The 16041-nt window shown below is 29.0% G+C and overlaps 1 protein-coding gene and 2 non-coding genes across 5 annotated transcripts; all 3 read left to right on the top strand.

Moving 5' to 3' along the window:
- Positions 1-4922: 4922 nt before the first annotated feature.
- Positions 4923-4996, top strand: TRNAI-AAU. The gene has a single exon. It is a non-coding gene; the product is annotated as a tRNA-Ile (tRNA).
- A 2454-nt stretch (positions 4997-7450) lies between these two features.
- LOC110630617 (probable tRNA (guanine(26)-N(2))-dimethyltransferase 2) lies at positions 7451-12920 on the top strand. 3 transcript variants are annotated; one of them, XM_021778143.2, is made up of 12 exons: positions 7452-7779; positions 8737-9117; positions 9259-9346; positions 9522-9643; positions 9773-9912; positions 10001-10073; positions 10851-10939; positions 11021-11126; positions 11403-11615; positions 11827-11947; positions 12143-12220; positions 12402-12783. In XM_021778143.2, exons 1-11 carry the CDS (start codon positions 7486-7488, stop codon positions 12175-12177), a joined length of 1662 nt encoding a protein of 553 aa, XP_021633835.1. In that variant the 5' UTR covers positions 7452-7485; the 3' UTR covers positions 12178-12220; positions 12402-12783. The 3 variants fall into 3 exon arrangements, with proteins under 3 accessions (XP_043812998.1, XP_021633835.1, XP_021633831.1); XM_021778139.2 differs by having other exon boundaries at positions 7454-7779; positions 11827-12021; positions 12402-12920; XM_043957063.1 differs by lacking the exon at positions 12402-12783 and having other exon boundaries at positions 7451-7779; positions 12085-12161.
- Positions 12921-15419: 2499 nt separating this feature from the next.
- Positions 15420-15491, top strand: TRNAD-GUC. Its single transcript has one exon. It is a non-coding gene; the product is annotated as a tRNA-Asp (tRNA).
- The last annotated feature ends 550 nt before the right edge of the window (positions 15492-16041 follow it).

The raw sequence follows: 16041 nt of genomic DNA, 5'->3' as shown, positions 1-16041 counted from the left end.
TTTTATAATAATATTTTTTAAAAATATTTTATTATTTTTAATATATTATTATAATAACACTATAATTAAATAATATCAATTATAAATTTATTCATAAATAGTTATTATACTTTTATATATTTTATTATTTGTAATATATAAAAGTATTATAAAAGGTGATAATAAAAAAACTGCACGTAAAGTAAATCACTGAATTATTTATAATTCATTAAAGAAAATTTAATTTATTAATTAATTAATATAAATATTTAAAATTATAAAAATTAAATTTATATTTTATTGAATTGTTTTCGTACCATTCTATGCATCTAATCGCCAAATGATATTACTTTTTTATGACATTAAAATTATATAGTGTAAATAATATTTTTAATTAAATATTAATGTATAAAATATATTAATATTTAGAATTATGAGATAAAATGATAGTGTAATTAGAATTATTTATAATTTATGAAAGAGAAAAAATAAATAAATTAAGTAATTAATTAATTTATTTTATAACTATATTAATTTATTTATTTATTTTTTTAATAAATTTTAAATAATCAAATATATAAGTTAATAACAGAATAATATTATAATTTTAAATATTTTTTATATATTTTTCTTTGTTATTAATTTCTATAATATTTTTATATATTAAAAATAATTAAATATATAAAATATAATATCAGCATATTAACAAATTTATAACTGATATTATTTAATTATAATATTAGTATAATAATACATTAAAAATAATACACTTATAACTGCTATTATTTAAATTGATAATTATTTTTAATTGATACAATTCAATACATTTAATTTTTTTTAAAAAATAATTATTACATTTTTATTTTTTAATTATTATTATATTATAATAATATATTTATATCATATTAATTTAATAATATTATTTATAATATAATTTTTTATAATAATAAATATTTTTAATTATTTTAATAATATATTTTATTTTTTAATATATTAATATAATAATACTCTAATTAAATAATATAATTATAAATTTATTGATAAATATTTATCATATTTTTTAAATTACAGTGTTTTTACGATTGCAAAAGAGTAACTCAATAAAAATTTAATTTAATTTTTATAATATTAAATATTTATATATATTTATTTATTTTATGAATTATAAATAATTCAATAATATTGTAAAATAAATAAATAATTAATCAATATAATCATTTAAAGTTATAAGAATTAAATCTAAAATATTTTAATATTATTTATAATATAATTTTTTATAATAATAAATATTTCAATATTATTTTTAATATATTATCATAGTAATACCATAATTAAAAATAGTATTAAGCATAAGTTTATTAATACTTAATTATTATATTTAATATAATTTATTATTTTTAATATATAGAGATATTATAAAAGTTAATAATAAAAAATTTAAAATTATAAAATAAAATTATTAATACTATTTAATTACAGTATTATTATATTAATATATTAAAAATAATAAAATATATTATAAAAAATAATTAAAAAAATTTATTATCGAATAGATTTGTATGATATGACTGGATTGTTTTTACACGTTTAATCACAATTAATTTTAATATAATATTAATTTTATAATACTGAAATTATATAGAATCAGTAATTTTTTATTTAAATATTAATAATAAAATATATTAATATATTAAAAGTTATAAAAAATATTTATTATTATAAAAAATAATATAAATAATATTATTAAATTAATATAGTATAAATATATTATTAGAATATATTAATTATTAAAAAAAATAAACTTAGCTCGGTTAAAAGAAAAATCTCTTGGTGATTTTATTAAAAGCGCGAAGCTATATAAAACGCGCCAAAAATGGGTTTGACCGGGACATATGTGGTAAAACTCCAAATTGACGATTAAATTTTTTTAAACTTAAATTATCAAAATTCTTTTTTCTCAGTACTAAATTGAAAAAAACCCCAAGGAGCTTTTGTTGGACTGAACACCCAAGATATAATATTTTGGTCATTTGGATAATCCAAATTGACTAAGTAATTGTAGAAAAAAAGGAAATTTTACTTAGATTAAGCCTCCGTTTCTTTACAGAAATTAAAAAATATTTTTTTATAAAAATTATATTTTGTGAAAAATATTTATTATTTAATTTTAATTTAAAAATAAAATTTATTAAAAAATTTATATATAAAAATCTTAATAAATATGTGATTCGATCAGTAAAATATTTTTTATTCATTAAATTTTTTAAATTTTTTAATTATTAAAATATATTGAAAATATTTTCTAGATAAATATTTTTTTGAAACAAACGAAAATATATGTATCAATCGAATAAAATTTTATTATTTTAAATTTAATTGTGAAATATATTATAATTTTAGTTGTTATATTATTTTTTTCACTGATGGAGTATATACATTTACATATATATATATAAATCATTTAAAAAAAAGAGTAAGCCAAGAATCGGTTTGAAATTTTCCAACCGCAAATCTCTTTTTTGAGATCTCTCTAACATCACTCTGTAATATTTATCTTTATTAACTGCTGAGCCTACTCTCATTTGGTCTGTCCTATAGATTTTTTAAAAAAAAAACCAAAATTACAAGTGAAATAGGAGATTAACTATTGAATTTAACGCCTTGATTAAACTAAATACACTTAAGCATTGAATTAGACCTATTTGAGAACATTGAAAATTTGGGTGCTTTAAAAAAGTTCTCTTTGACTTTGTTTTGTTAACCATGCTAACTTCGAAACACATCAAAACCAAAAAAGAATAAAGAAGTAGGTGCTGATGTTTACACAAAGATTTGAAGAAAAAAGAGAGGACTCACTATCAGAAACAGTAGCTTGTCAATGGTACATTAGAAACGATGGATCAAATAAACCTACTTAGCTTTGTCTAACCTATTCATAGCTTTATCTTCCAATTAGCTGTCTTGAGGTAATGCTGTCGTTTGACCATTAATTTCTTATTGATGAATTGAACATGGGAAACAAGGGAAATTTGGATTTAGCAATGCTTGTAGAATGATTGAATCAAGCTGGATTTAAAGGGTAGCTAATTTCACGTATGGGAATGCACATAAAGCAAATGCTTAGGATTAATTTTGTGTTGGGAAGCCATATATGGAACTGTTCTTAGGTAAAGGGGAACAAGTGTTACTGTGTATTTTTCTGGATTTTGTAAGAGAAAGCATAAACAAATACATCTATATGAGCATGGGTTGTTTGGCCAACTTGTCTATTGTGAAATAATTCACTCCTAAATTAGGCAACCTATAGAAGTGGTCCTAGCAAGTGATGGATGGTTGGTTGGCTGGCTGGCTGGCTGGCCTCCACTGATTTAAATGTTTCAACTATTTCAGTACCAATTTGCCAAAACAAGAACCTAATTATTACTATTCCAAAGGAGAAATAGCTAGGGAGATTCTCTTCTTGTAATCTCTGTCTTTAAGAAAGATAACCCATTTGAGGTTTTGGCTTGTTATTGCTTAAAACCCAGGAAGTTCCTTAAGCACAAGTTAGCTTGAATTGAACCAATAGCCACCCTTGGTATATGTTGGAGTTCAACCATCTCGAGCATCCTCCATATGAGATTCTAAGGAGTGATCAAAGCTGCAAATTATCCTCATCCATGATGTAAACAGCCGTGTCAGAGGAACGCGTGTCGGCAAGAGAATCATCCTCTCATCTCATATCCCATTCCAGATACCATTGGCTCGACCTTATAAAAGTTCTGTCAAATAGTAACCAGCACGGTCAATATGTGTCACTCTATAATTGGATCTTGTAAACAGTGCCCGGTAAAAGCATCGGATTAGATATCTTACGCTCGGTTACGCCATAATCATAGGACACGTGGTGTGATAAGACAGCGCCGATAAATATTAAAAGTGAGGGTGTTCCGATTTTAATCCACAAAGGTGAAGATAGGAATATAGCGATATCTGCACTTGATCCTACTGTTATTGCCATCTCTATCCAAGTGTTTGATTTGCAGAATCTCTAAAAGTTGATAAACTTTCATTCATGGAGTTGAAAAATTCCATTGGCCAGGTTTGATTTGAAAAAGGGAGTTTGTGTGTAACCATTCTTTTTTTACAGTGCTGCATATAATGTGCTTGAGACAGATTTGAAAGCTGTATTAAAATCATGAATATGTGCTTTGCTTTAACAGATCAAACACCTTCACCTTCACCTTACCCTGTAGATGCCACGAATGCTATCCAAATTGCAGCCTTCTACTTTTGCCAAACTCAAAACTCAAGGATTCTATGGCTAGATACTACCTATTCGCTTAACACACCTGTTTTTTTTTTCTCCCAGGCAGATAAATGTGCACACACATGTCAAGAAGAGGATATGCTCCTTTATTAACTTCGGAATTGATATTTGAATGAACCCTTTATTCACGATCAGTGACAGTGACAGAGAAGAGAACAACTATATGAGTTAATAAATGTGCACACACAACACAACTGCATCCAATTATAAATTCACAGAATGCACAAGCATTTTCCAAAGTTCATAATAATAATTATGCTCGCAAGAAACTGAAGCCATTAATAGAAAATTTCAACCATGTCAAGAAAAAAAAATCATGGGCTACCCTTTTGTCAACACCGCCAACAGACAATAGTTCGGTATAAATCCTAACTCAAATCAGTGAAATATGGAACAAATGTAATAACCAGAAACAGAAGCGAAGTGTATGATAGTTTCTTTCGTGCCTTCTCTGTGAGTTAGAGATGAAAGAGTCAATCTTTGGGGCAGCAATGGTGCAACATAGAAGTAAAGTGCCCACCCCGAGTCCTGCTGTTTCATTTGCTGTAATATTATTCCTCTCGTCATCGGTTGGATACTGCTTGTCCCATTTCTATTCCAATGAAGGAAGGCTTGTTTGCTACATCCCAACATCGGCCTATTAGCTCAGTTGGTTAGAGCGTCGTGCTAATAACGCGAAGGTCGCAGGTTCGAGACCTGCATGGGCCACGTTCTTGCTCTTTTTTCAAGTTGTGTTCATATATTACACAGTTTCTTGGTTTTGAATTTCAAATTAATGGACTCTTGAATCAGTTTTGCACTTCCTTGGCATATAAATTAAGAATTTTATTATGGGTGAAACTTTAAATATGAAAATAGATTTTATTAAATTAAATATTTGTATATAGATTTACACATGCATTATAGATATTTTAGGATAATTTACAGAAATGTCCATGAGGTTTGACCAAATCCATAAAGTAGCCCCCACTAAATTGTGTGTAATAAATTAATTCAATATTTATGAATAATATAATTAATTGGTCCTTCTATTAAATTAGAAGTTAAATTATCGTTAATATAAAATAAAATGACTGAATTGCTAAAACCTATTTTAGAAGCTTCTCATCTCTCTCAATCCTCCATCGTTGTTCATCCATCGCAAGGTTGAGCAGACCATAGGATACCATATGCTCATCGTGCAGTCATGGGATTCCGTCAAAATTGAGTCTCTGCCTTAATCCCATAGTCTTTTCGGTGAAATCCCATTGAGATTGAGTCTTTGTCGCTGGTGGAGGCGATGGTGCTCCTGTTGGTGCTGTAAATGATTTAAGAACACTGCAACCTTTTGACATCTCTCCATCTCAAATAGCTATCACTGCCTTCAAATCTCCAAGTAAAAAATAATAAAAAATCTTTTTTTTCTTACTTTCCTCTACTTTACCAAGTCAAATCAAGTTTATTCTTAGTGACAGAGAAAAAGAAAGTGGAATAATCGAGGATAACGTGGATATATTTAAATTTTAAGAGTAATGGCATTATTTATAAGTTTTCATTTACAAATATATAATAAAAAGAGTTTTAGAGATAAGTTTTGATATACAAGCACATGATGGCCTATGTTCTAAAGATTGAGAAACTAACATAATCTCATCGAAATTGAACAGACTTTTCATGGATAGTTGTTACAAAGTCCTATAAAGTTGATCCTGATAAAACTATTATATTTGAGAGCATCCTCTATCTTTTTCAGGTGAGAAACTCCTCAAAACTTAACTAATTTATTGAATCATCCATATTGTACATGTATTCTTAAAGTATATGAATGTAGGAGACAACGTTAGATCATGTATGATTGTCGGGACTTCTCAGAAATTGATTTGGAGCTACACATGGAATTACAATGAATAATCTCATATGGATTGTCTCAAAATTGTAAGTTCAAGTGGATCACTATCCAACCTTATAAGTTATAGCAGATGCACTATGCTCATCTCACCTTTTAAGTTTTGTATCCTCTAATATTTTATACTCCATGAGCGAATCATCTGTCCCTTTTGTACAAAAATAAAAATTAAAGACTAAATTATTACACAAAGTTTAGTGAGAGATTAATTTATAAATTTGATCAAATCTAAAAACATTTCTTTAAATTACCTAATAATTTAATTAATTATATATAAAGGTTGATAAAAAACAATTAATTTAATAATTATTAAATTGATTTTAACTTTCACGAAACTGACTTGACAGTGAGTGTATTCATCTTGAAAGATTTTAAATTTAATTCTTATTTTTTTATAAATAAATAAATAAATAGACTTATTTTTATATAAATTTTATTTTTAAATAGAGATGAGATCGGAGAATAAAACACTCTTAAATTTACTCAGATACACTTAATATCATACTAAACCTGTGAATGCTTTATATAAATTTAAAATTTATATTAAACCCACTATTATAAAGTTTCATAGAAGAATATTTTTTTTTAAATTTAAAAGCTATATTCCAAACAATTGGCATGTATTAGCGTTATTATCGTAGAACATGTAAATTATCCAAGTAAATGTTAAGTTTTAATAGATAAAAATATTATAAAAATTAAATAGATAAATATCTAACTCGTCAATGTTATATAAAAAGTCAGCCGTTACAATTGTCAGGATTGGAATTACAATTTTTGAATAGTAAATTTTCACAGCACTACCTTAGATAATTAATAATTTATTATTTAAGTTTAAATTTAATACTTTAAATATAAAATTTGTAAGAATTTCAAATTAATTTAAACAACTTTATTACAAAAAAAGGTATGATTATATAATTATATTATTTTTTTTACTTAATTTTACTTTCAAATTTATTTGACAATTAATTTTGTAAAAATAGGGGAAGAAAATATTATAAAAATGTAAATATACACATTTTTTAATAAATAAATAAATAAAATAGCATTGTTTCAAAGGCGGGTCCACGCACCAAACTTGGCCCAAACAATGAAGGTCCAGGTCCATGATCAGAGACCTGACATCTACCCGGAAAGTTTCAAAAATCCACCCAACGAAAACACAACCTCCAGCTCACTTTAGCAAGAAAGTATATGGTTATTCTAACGTAAACTGGGGTGAGAAATTAGGGTTTAAGGCAAATTGCAAATTTTGAAGAAATTGAGGAAGCGGTATTGGATACCCACCTATATAAAGCTCTTTAGTTCCATGACCTTGACGGTTACACGAACTCTGAAACTGCAACAGAATCTCTTCTCAACACGTACTCTGAGCCTATCATTGTTAAAGTCTCTTTCTTCAATTTCCAGGGAGCGGAAACCTGAAGACCAGGATAGGAGAGAATTTGCAGAAGAAGCAAAGACCCACAACAGTAATCTTTTGTTGGTGCATGAAAACAGAGAAATATTGACTATGGATCTCGATGACTATACCATTATCAAGGAAGGGGAGGCTGAGATTCTCATGCATAACAAAAACAAAGTGTTTTTCAACAAAGCTCAGGTATCAAAATCTTTTTCTTTTAATTGTCTTATATGGTTTTGTCTGCTGATTTTCATCTGGATTTCGTGTTTGAGGTGAGTTCTGGAATTGTAATTTGTAGAAAACGATCAGTAACGAACTCGACCTTTTGGATTGGAGAAGTTGGGGTCTTGAAGTTGTCTGTTTTCATAGTTTAGATTAGAAGAGGAAATAAGGCTTTTATGTTTTAATGATTGAGTTTGATCTTGAGACTATGTTACATTGGGTCCTAATGTGGATGTTTACAGACTTATTTTATCACGATAGTGGGGAATGCTAATAGCATTGCAGGAATTGTTACTTGCAAGCTGTAGAAATGTAACTTTTCCTTGTTTTACTTGCATAAACTTATGCAATCAATTAATTGAAGAAAACATCCTGTGGTTGAGTATCCCAATTCTTCTACAAAGCAAGCTGTGGATTTCAGGTCTTTTATTTGCTAGTTTAATTCACAGAGATGTATCTCCTTTAATTAGGAATGAGACCAAAGTCACCACATCCCTTAGAGAATGCATATGGCACATATTGGAGATAAAATGACAGGGTCTACTAAGATCTTTTGGTCATGTCTGACATAGAGTATTAGATACGCCAGTACAAAAGTTTGATAAGTTAGTTGGGGAAGGGATGAGAAGGGGAAGAAGAGATCTAAGATGACATGGGGGAAAGTGATATCAAAGTGTTTACAAGTTATGGATATTGATTCAGGCTTGGTGTCTAACAATGCTAAATGTTGAAATGATTCATATAGCCAACTCCAACTACTTTCGGGTTGAGGCTTAAGTGTTGTTGTGTCCCTTCAAATTTTCTATGGAAGTGTAATAACTGTATTTGTGGATATGAATCATGTTATCTTTTGTATGGAGTCATTTCCTGCTGCTGCTAGGATTATGGTTTCTTTGTACAAGTTTCCTAAAATTGAACTTGGAAAATGCTCAGGTGCACAACAGAGACTTATCCATTGCTGTCCTAAGGACTTTTATATCTAAACGCAAAGAGGAACATGAAGCAAGGTTGTCCAGAAGAACAAAACCAGTAAAAAAGGCATCAGAGAAAGATGCTTCTGGATCTAGTAAGCCTGCTGCAGATAATGAAAAATCAAATGGAGAATGTGAAGAAAAGGTATCTGAGAAAGATGCTTTGGGATCTGCTGCTGAAGAGGTTACTAATGAGCGTGCTGAGGATAATGAAAAATTAAATGGAGAATGTGAAGTACCAGAAGAGATAACAGAGGACAGACCTTGTAGCTTAACAGAAGAACAAATGATGACCACAGAGCGCAAAAGTCAAGGGGTGCTGGAGCCTCCAAGAGTTCTTGAGGTTTGTTTACAAATCTCTAGTTTTCTATTTATTTTATGCTCTTTTCCTTAATTATTTGCTATTTGCTTTGTAGTTGCATCTTTTTAGTATTTTGTATGGTTATTCAATTGCCTTCAAGTGCTTTCCTTTCTGGGTAAATAGGCATTGTCAGCTTCTGGGTTGAGAGCTCTAAGATATGCTCGTGAGGTTGAAGGGATTGGTCAAGTTGTGGCCTTGGACAATGATAAAGGTAAATTTTGTTATGCTAGCTTTTCTGGGAGACTTTGTTCTGTTTCTTCGTTCACAAAAGATGGACTTATGCTTAGGCATTTTATAGTATAGAGTGCAATTTATATTTGTTCCGAACACCGGTATCCAAATAAATTATACGTCAGAAAAGTTATACTGTTATTTTCCTTCCCCAGACTCTGTTGAAGCTTGCAGGAGAAACATAAAGTTTAATGGTTCAATAGCAATTTCAAAGGTGGAATCACATCTTGCTGACGCTCGTGTATATATGCTTACCCACCCAAAAGAATTTGATGTGGTATGCATATATTATATCCATGTTTTATTTGATTTCCTAAAAATATGCATGTAAAAGTACGTGGTTTTTTGTTCATTTCCACATGCTCTATTAGACCTTCTCATTCTCTTTATCGATCAATATTGTCAGGTGGATCTTGATCCTTATGGATCACCTTCAATATTTTTGGACTCTGCAGTTCAATCTGTTGCTGATGGCGGCTTGTTGATGTGTACAGCAACTGATATGGCAGTGCTTTGTGGAGGTAATGGCGAGGTTTGCTATTCCAAGTAAGGTTTCACTACCATTAGTTACATCTGGATAGTGATTGAGATTCATCATTAATGTTTACCTTCTAACAAATACTTGTTGAATTAGGTACGGCTCTTATCCATTGAGAGGGAAATATTGCCACGAAATGGCTTTGAGGATCCTTCTTGCCAGCATAGAGGTACTTTCATGTCTTTAAAATTCAGTGTGTTATCAAATAATAAACTATGTTATTGCATGCTTTGTTTAAAAGAAAATAGTAAAGAAATGACGTTTGCATTTTTTGTCAACTTCATTATGTGAATATCTACATTTTAGTTCTTACAAACTTGAGTTTGCAAAACCATTGGAGTTCTTTATTTCTCTCTCTGTTTATTTTCCCCACAAGTGTGTTCTCCATTTCTCTTTGGAGAGCACTATGAAGTTTTATCTGTGCTTTCTTGAGTAATAAACTTTCCTAGGTGGCTATTCATCAAAATTTCATGTTTTCTTATTCATTGATGAAAAGATAATCAATTCAAAGGCATATTGGTGATAGATTACAAATCCTTCAATTTGTCTTATGGACACTGATACATCATTTAAAAATGGTAAAATCATCCTGCTTCAGACTACTGTTTTCTGCAAACTCTATAATAGATGTAAAGAGCCCTAAAACCATACAACTTGGCTGATGTTTCTGCCGGTATGATGTGTCATCTTTAGTTTGCATTTGATTCATTATAAAATTGCATCTCTAAGCTTGGTAGATATTGGCTGCCCATTGTGCTGCTTGGCTTCTCTCTCTCTCTCTCTCTCTGCATTGTGTTAAAACTAAATTTCTTGGATCCTCTTTTTGTCCTTGAATAGATTTGAGGATTTTCCACTAGACATAAATAGTACTTTTTGTATTTGAGAAATTCTCTTGACTAATCACATATTTCTTTTTCTTTTTCTTTTTGCCTTCTTTTTACTGCAGAGCCATGCAAATCGCTACAAGCGCTACATTGTTCCTGTGCTTTCTGTCCAAATAGACTTCTATGTTCGAGTTTTTGTTCGTATATACACGTATGTTACATTAATTTTTTTATTTTAACATGATAGAACCTTAACATCATGTTGACAGAAAGTTCAAATTGCTGTTTGCAGTTCTGCAAGTGCAATGAAAAACACTCCTCTTAAGCTCTCCTATGTTTATCAATGCATTGGTTGTGATTCTTTTCATCTTCAGCCTATTGGGAGGACCATCTCTAAGGTTAGAGTCCCATTTTCATTTGCTACATGTGCTTGTTGTGAATTAATGGTGTGTTCATAGGGGAAAAAGCACATCTAATTTGCATAAAGTAGATGACAGGTAGATCACTTCAGTTTCATACCTAGTTTCTGACTTGTTGAGAAACTTTATTTTGTTTCTTCTCCTTTATTTTGTCTATAGAAAGGTAATTTTAAAAATAGAAATTTAGAAAATGCGACCTCTTTGTTCAAATTGCTTCTTAAAGCTTGTGCGGATCATCTTGTTTTTGTTTTTCAGAACAACAGTGTGAGGTATCTTCCTGGGTTTGGTCCTGCTGTTCCTCAAGAATGCAGTGATTGTGGGAAGAAATTTAACATGGGTGGACCTATATGGTCTGCTCCCATTCATGATCAAGAATGGGTGAGTTCCATACTGGGAGGTGTAAAATGCATGAAGGACCGCTATCCTGCTTATGATCATATCTCTGCAGTACTGACATCAGTATCTGAGGTTAGTTTTTTTAATTTGTTAACTTTTTTCTGTTTCAATGGTTAGTTTTAACAAATTGACCTGCACTAATCTCTCTGCTACACAAAAATCAAAGCAACATTTAATTAGAAGATCCCTTCAATTTTATTTTGCTGAAGAAGAAAAGAAGGTCAAGGGTTCAATGCTTGCCAAAGTCAATGTTGTTCTCATTCTCATGCTGTACAATTTGCAGGAATTACCTGACGTTCCTCTCTTTTTAAGTCTGCACAACCTTTGTGCAACACTAAAGTGCACTTCCCCACAAGCAGTGATCTTCCGCTCTGCCGTGATCAATGCAGGATACCGTATATCTGGTACACATGTAAATCCATTAGGGCTAAAATCAGATGCTCCCATGCATGTCATTTGGGATATAATGAGATGCTGGGTAAGGACTTTTGTTCAAGCTCTACCTTTGTGATGTGCCATAATTTGATTGAGCTTTTTGCAGTTCCATTTTTTCTGCAGTTAAAGTATCATGACATTGCGGATCATGGTCTTTCATGCAGGTAAAAATTCATCCCGTGAAAGCTCAAGCACCTGATCAACCAGGAAGTGTGATACTTGCCAAAGAACCAGTTCTTCAAGTACGTAGTATTTCTGAAAAATTGCGTTTAAAAGAAAAAATGTTGAGAGAGTTCCATTCATGTGGTGCAAACCACATGTAGATAAGGCCAATCTTATTATGCCAGCATGTTCATTAACATGTTTTTTCTATATGGTATGTATGTGGGCATCCTGAATTCTATAACTTGTATTTTTTTTCAGGCAAATTTTGCTCGAGCTGTTGCATCTCTTAGCAAGGCACAAGCAAAGAAGGTTGCTCGCTTCCTTCCAAATCCTGAAAGGCATTGGGGGCCAAAACTTAGGGCAGGTCGTCAAATTACTAGCAAACATGTCTCCCTTTTGGGTCCAGAGGCAGTGAATGGCCATCTTAATCATGAAAATGGTGAAGAGGAGGAGCCTGAAGCAAAGCGTCAAAAGACGGAGGATGTGGAGACTCCTATGTCAATTTCATGAGAATGAAGTTCAGTTCTTTATTACTGTGCCACTAAACCGGAGATGACATAGATGTTTCCCCTGTTCTCCGATTGTGAAAATATAATTTCTGGAGATAGAAGGTAAAATATATTCTCCCCAAGTGCTCCCCACTTAAATGAAATTTGAAATGCTGTTGAAGTTAACAACTCTGGCAGAACTAGAAGCTCTCTTCCACCAATTTTGAGTTTGATGTAAGATGTTAATTGTTTCATGCTATTTATATTATTATTATTTATTGACTCGCAATTTGCTGTGACCATTTTCCATTTTTATTTCTCTGCTAAACAAGCAAGGAAATTCAAGATTTGTACTAGTCTTCTGTTGAAGGATGCTTAGTTCATGACATACTACATAGGCATATTCTCCATGCTTTACAAATGAATATGATCTCTTGCTTTACTCTCATATAACGTTGATATTATATATATTAAACTAAGGGAATTAAATTGACCTGCAATCAATAGGGTCTCTACTAATATCAAATGTCTAATTTACTCTAGTCTTTTTCTCTCTAACTACATGTCTTATTTTTGTAACAAACAATAATAAAGGATAAATAATTGCACTTGGAAAATTTTTTTACAAACCTTAGTTTCCCATGCACATTTTCCATTCTCTCATACACAGATTTTATTCTTTACAAATTTTCTCATCATTTGCTCTCCTATACTACACTTCTTTTCTTTCTCTTTCAAAGCAACCGTAACAGATTTAATGATCAACCAGCACATAGGAATAACTTTATACTCGTTTACTTAGTTGTGATAAATTAATTTTATTTTAATTAATATATAAAGTATTTTATATTAATTAATATGTTAAAAAATTAATATTTAATGTGTAATTTAAAAATTAATATAGGATATTTTAGACTATAAATCTGAATAGTATAGTATATAATTGGATTTGAAATGGGTTGGCTTTTAAAATTAATACCCATAATAAATTTAGATTTTATATTATCCTATCTTTTATATAAATAATTAATTTAATATAAAGTATATATTTTATAATAATATTTATAATTTTTCTAGGTTTTCATTTAAAAATTATACTTTAAATATTCTTTAAAAAAATATTGATTTTTGAAACGAAAAATTTAATATAAATTATAAATTAAAATGTATGAAATTAAATAGATTCCGATATCATTCAATAATAATAATTAAATTTAAAATAAATTTGAGTATCGATAATATTAATCAAATTCGAGTTTGAATTTGAATAGCTAATTTTAGCATGTATCTTACCACTTTATATCTTTAATTCAATTTATATTTTATATGATAATTATTCAATTTTAATTAAAAAGGATCAATTTAATTATGTGATTTAATTCAATTTAATTTTAAATATATCAATTCAATTGAATTACCGAAGAATGTATTCAATTGAACTAAGATCAAAAGAAGCCCATGTATTCATTGTATGTGTTCAATTACGCGAGTTAATCTTAATTTAATTTATTTAATTTAAAATATTTTAATTTTTAAATATATTGATTCAATTGAATTATTTATATATGTAATTGAATTTAACTGAATTCATTTAAATTATATTAACTGTATATAATATAACTCAAATAATTTATCTTAATTCAATTGGTACAATTTAGCTATTTAATATTAATTTAAAAGATTCAATTGTATTATTTACATGATTTAATTCAACTAAAATAAAAAATTTGTATATATTTTTTTTCTTTTTAGCCATGCTGCAGGTTGAAATCTGTATATCTCAACTAAAATAATCAAAATAATTTAATTTGATTATTTTTTATTTTAATTCAAGAAATTCAATTTAATTATTTATAAATATATAATTCAATTTTATTAAAATTAAAAGATGTATGTATGTTATTCAATTAAACTAGTTGATTTTAATTTAATTGATTCGATTGAATTATTTTTAATCATTTTAAGTATGATTATTTTTAAATAAAAAAGTATAATTGATAATTAAATATAATTTATTTAATATATTATAATTTTAAAAGTTTATAATAATTTTTTTATAATATAATTTATAATAATATTTTTAGCATGATAATAAATATATCTAAATAAATCTAAAATATTTCAATTTTATACTTTAATTTATAATTCCAATTTTCAGTTATAAAAAATACAATTTTTAGATTCAGAAAATGGCAGAATATGAGATGAAGAAAGAAAAGAAAAATAAATGAGTGGACATAAATTAATTAATTAAAAACTCTTAAATTTTTTAATGAAAAAATGCAAAAGGGTAATAAGGTAAAAATATATTTTTTTAATTGAGAATAATACAAAAACGACCTCGTTGATCCCTCAATCACTGTACTTCAATTAATGAAGCATCAACGAAGTCATGAAGGGATGTGGATTGAATTGATGGTCGAGCAGTAGCTCTTCTCCATTGGTAGCAGAAGTCGCGGCATTGACAGCTGCTCTAAAGTTTGCAGTGAATTGTTATCCACTATTTTTTGACAGATAGAGGCTGTCATTCATGATATCAAGCTTTTTATCCAGATCTATTGGTGAGGCATGTTTCTAAGTTAGCTAGCAGATGTGCTAATTGGATTGCTCTTAAATGTAAGATGTGTTGTGACCTAGATCGGGGTTGGGTTATTTGAGCTTCGATTTCCACTTACATGGCATGAGGATCAGAGAATTCGTGAGGATTTAATCCCCCATTTGAGCGGATGACAAGCCAGAAACCGAATGGCTCTATTATGAAAAAGCAATCTGATTGCTTTAACATCAAGTCGTTGTAGTATAGTGGTGAGTATTCCCGCCTGTCACGCGGGTGACCCGGGTTCGATCCCCGGCAGCGGCGTTTTCTTTTTCCACAAAATTTCCGGTGATTTTGGTCATCGTCTGCATCCTTTTAGCCGTATTATTACAAAAACACTATTCATACATGCAGTATTATTAACAAATAAAAAAATAATAATTAACGTGTATTGCCTGTCGGCTTGACAAAGTTTGCATGGATTTATTTCTTTTCTTTAGGCATTACTATAATCTGATTTTTAAGTATATTATACTCGTTAATAAAATTTAAACTTTTAGTGTATATTAATAAATATTTATTAGATCTGTTTGTGGGTTCACAAGGACTAAGTTGTATAATTGCTTTTTCCCACTTAAAATTTTTTTTAAGCTAGAGAAGAGTGTTTTAAAAAATAAACCTGCTAATTAAACTAAAAAAATATATATAATTGAATTAAATGACCAGTTGGATTCATCATCCTAGATTTATCATTCGAGTGTTATATCTAAGAATTTTCTTTAGACATTCCCATGACATACACCATTTTTTTAGCAGGAAATGGAGCATATGATACTCTGAATTTGGATTGACCAAGTGATTGATAAGCACTGTA

This window comes from Manihot esculenta, chromosome 1 (genome assembly GCF_001659605.2).
Source record: "Manihot esculenta cultivar AM560-2 chromosome 1, M.esculenta_v8, whole genome shotgun sequence".
Taxonomy (NCBI): domain Eukaryota; kingdom Viridiplantae; phylum Streptophyta; class Magnoliopsida; order Malpighiales; family Euphorbiaceae; genus Manihot; species Manihot esculenta.
The sequence above is the reverse complement of the archived record's forward strand: the minus strand, read 5'-3'. Positions and strand labels throughout refer to the sequence as shown.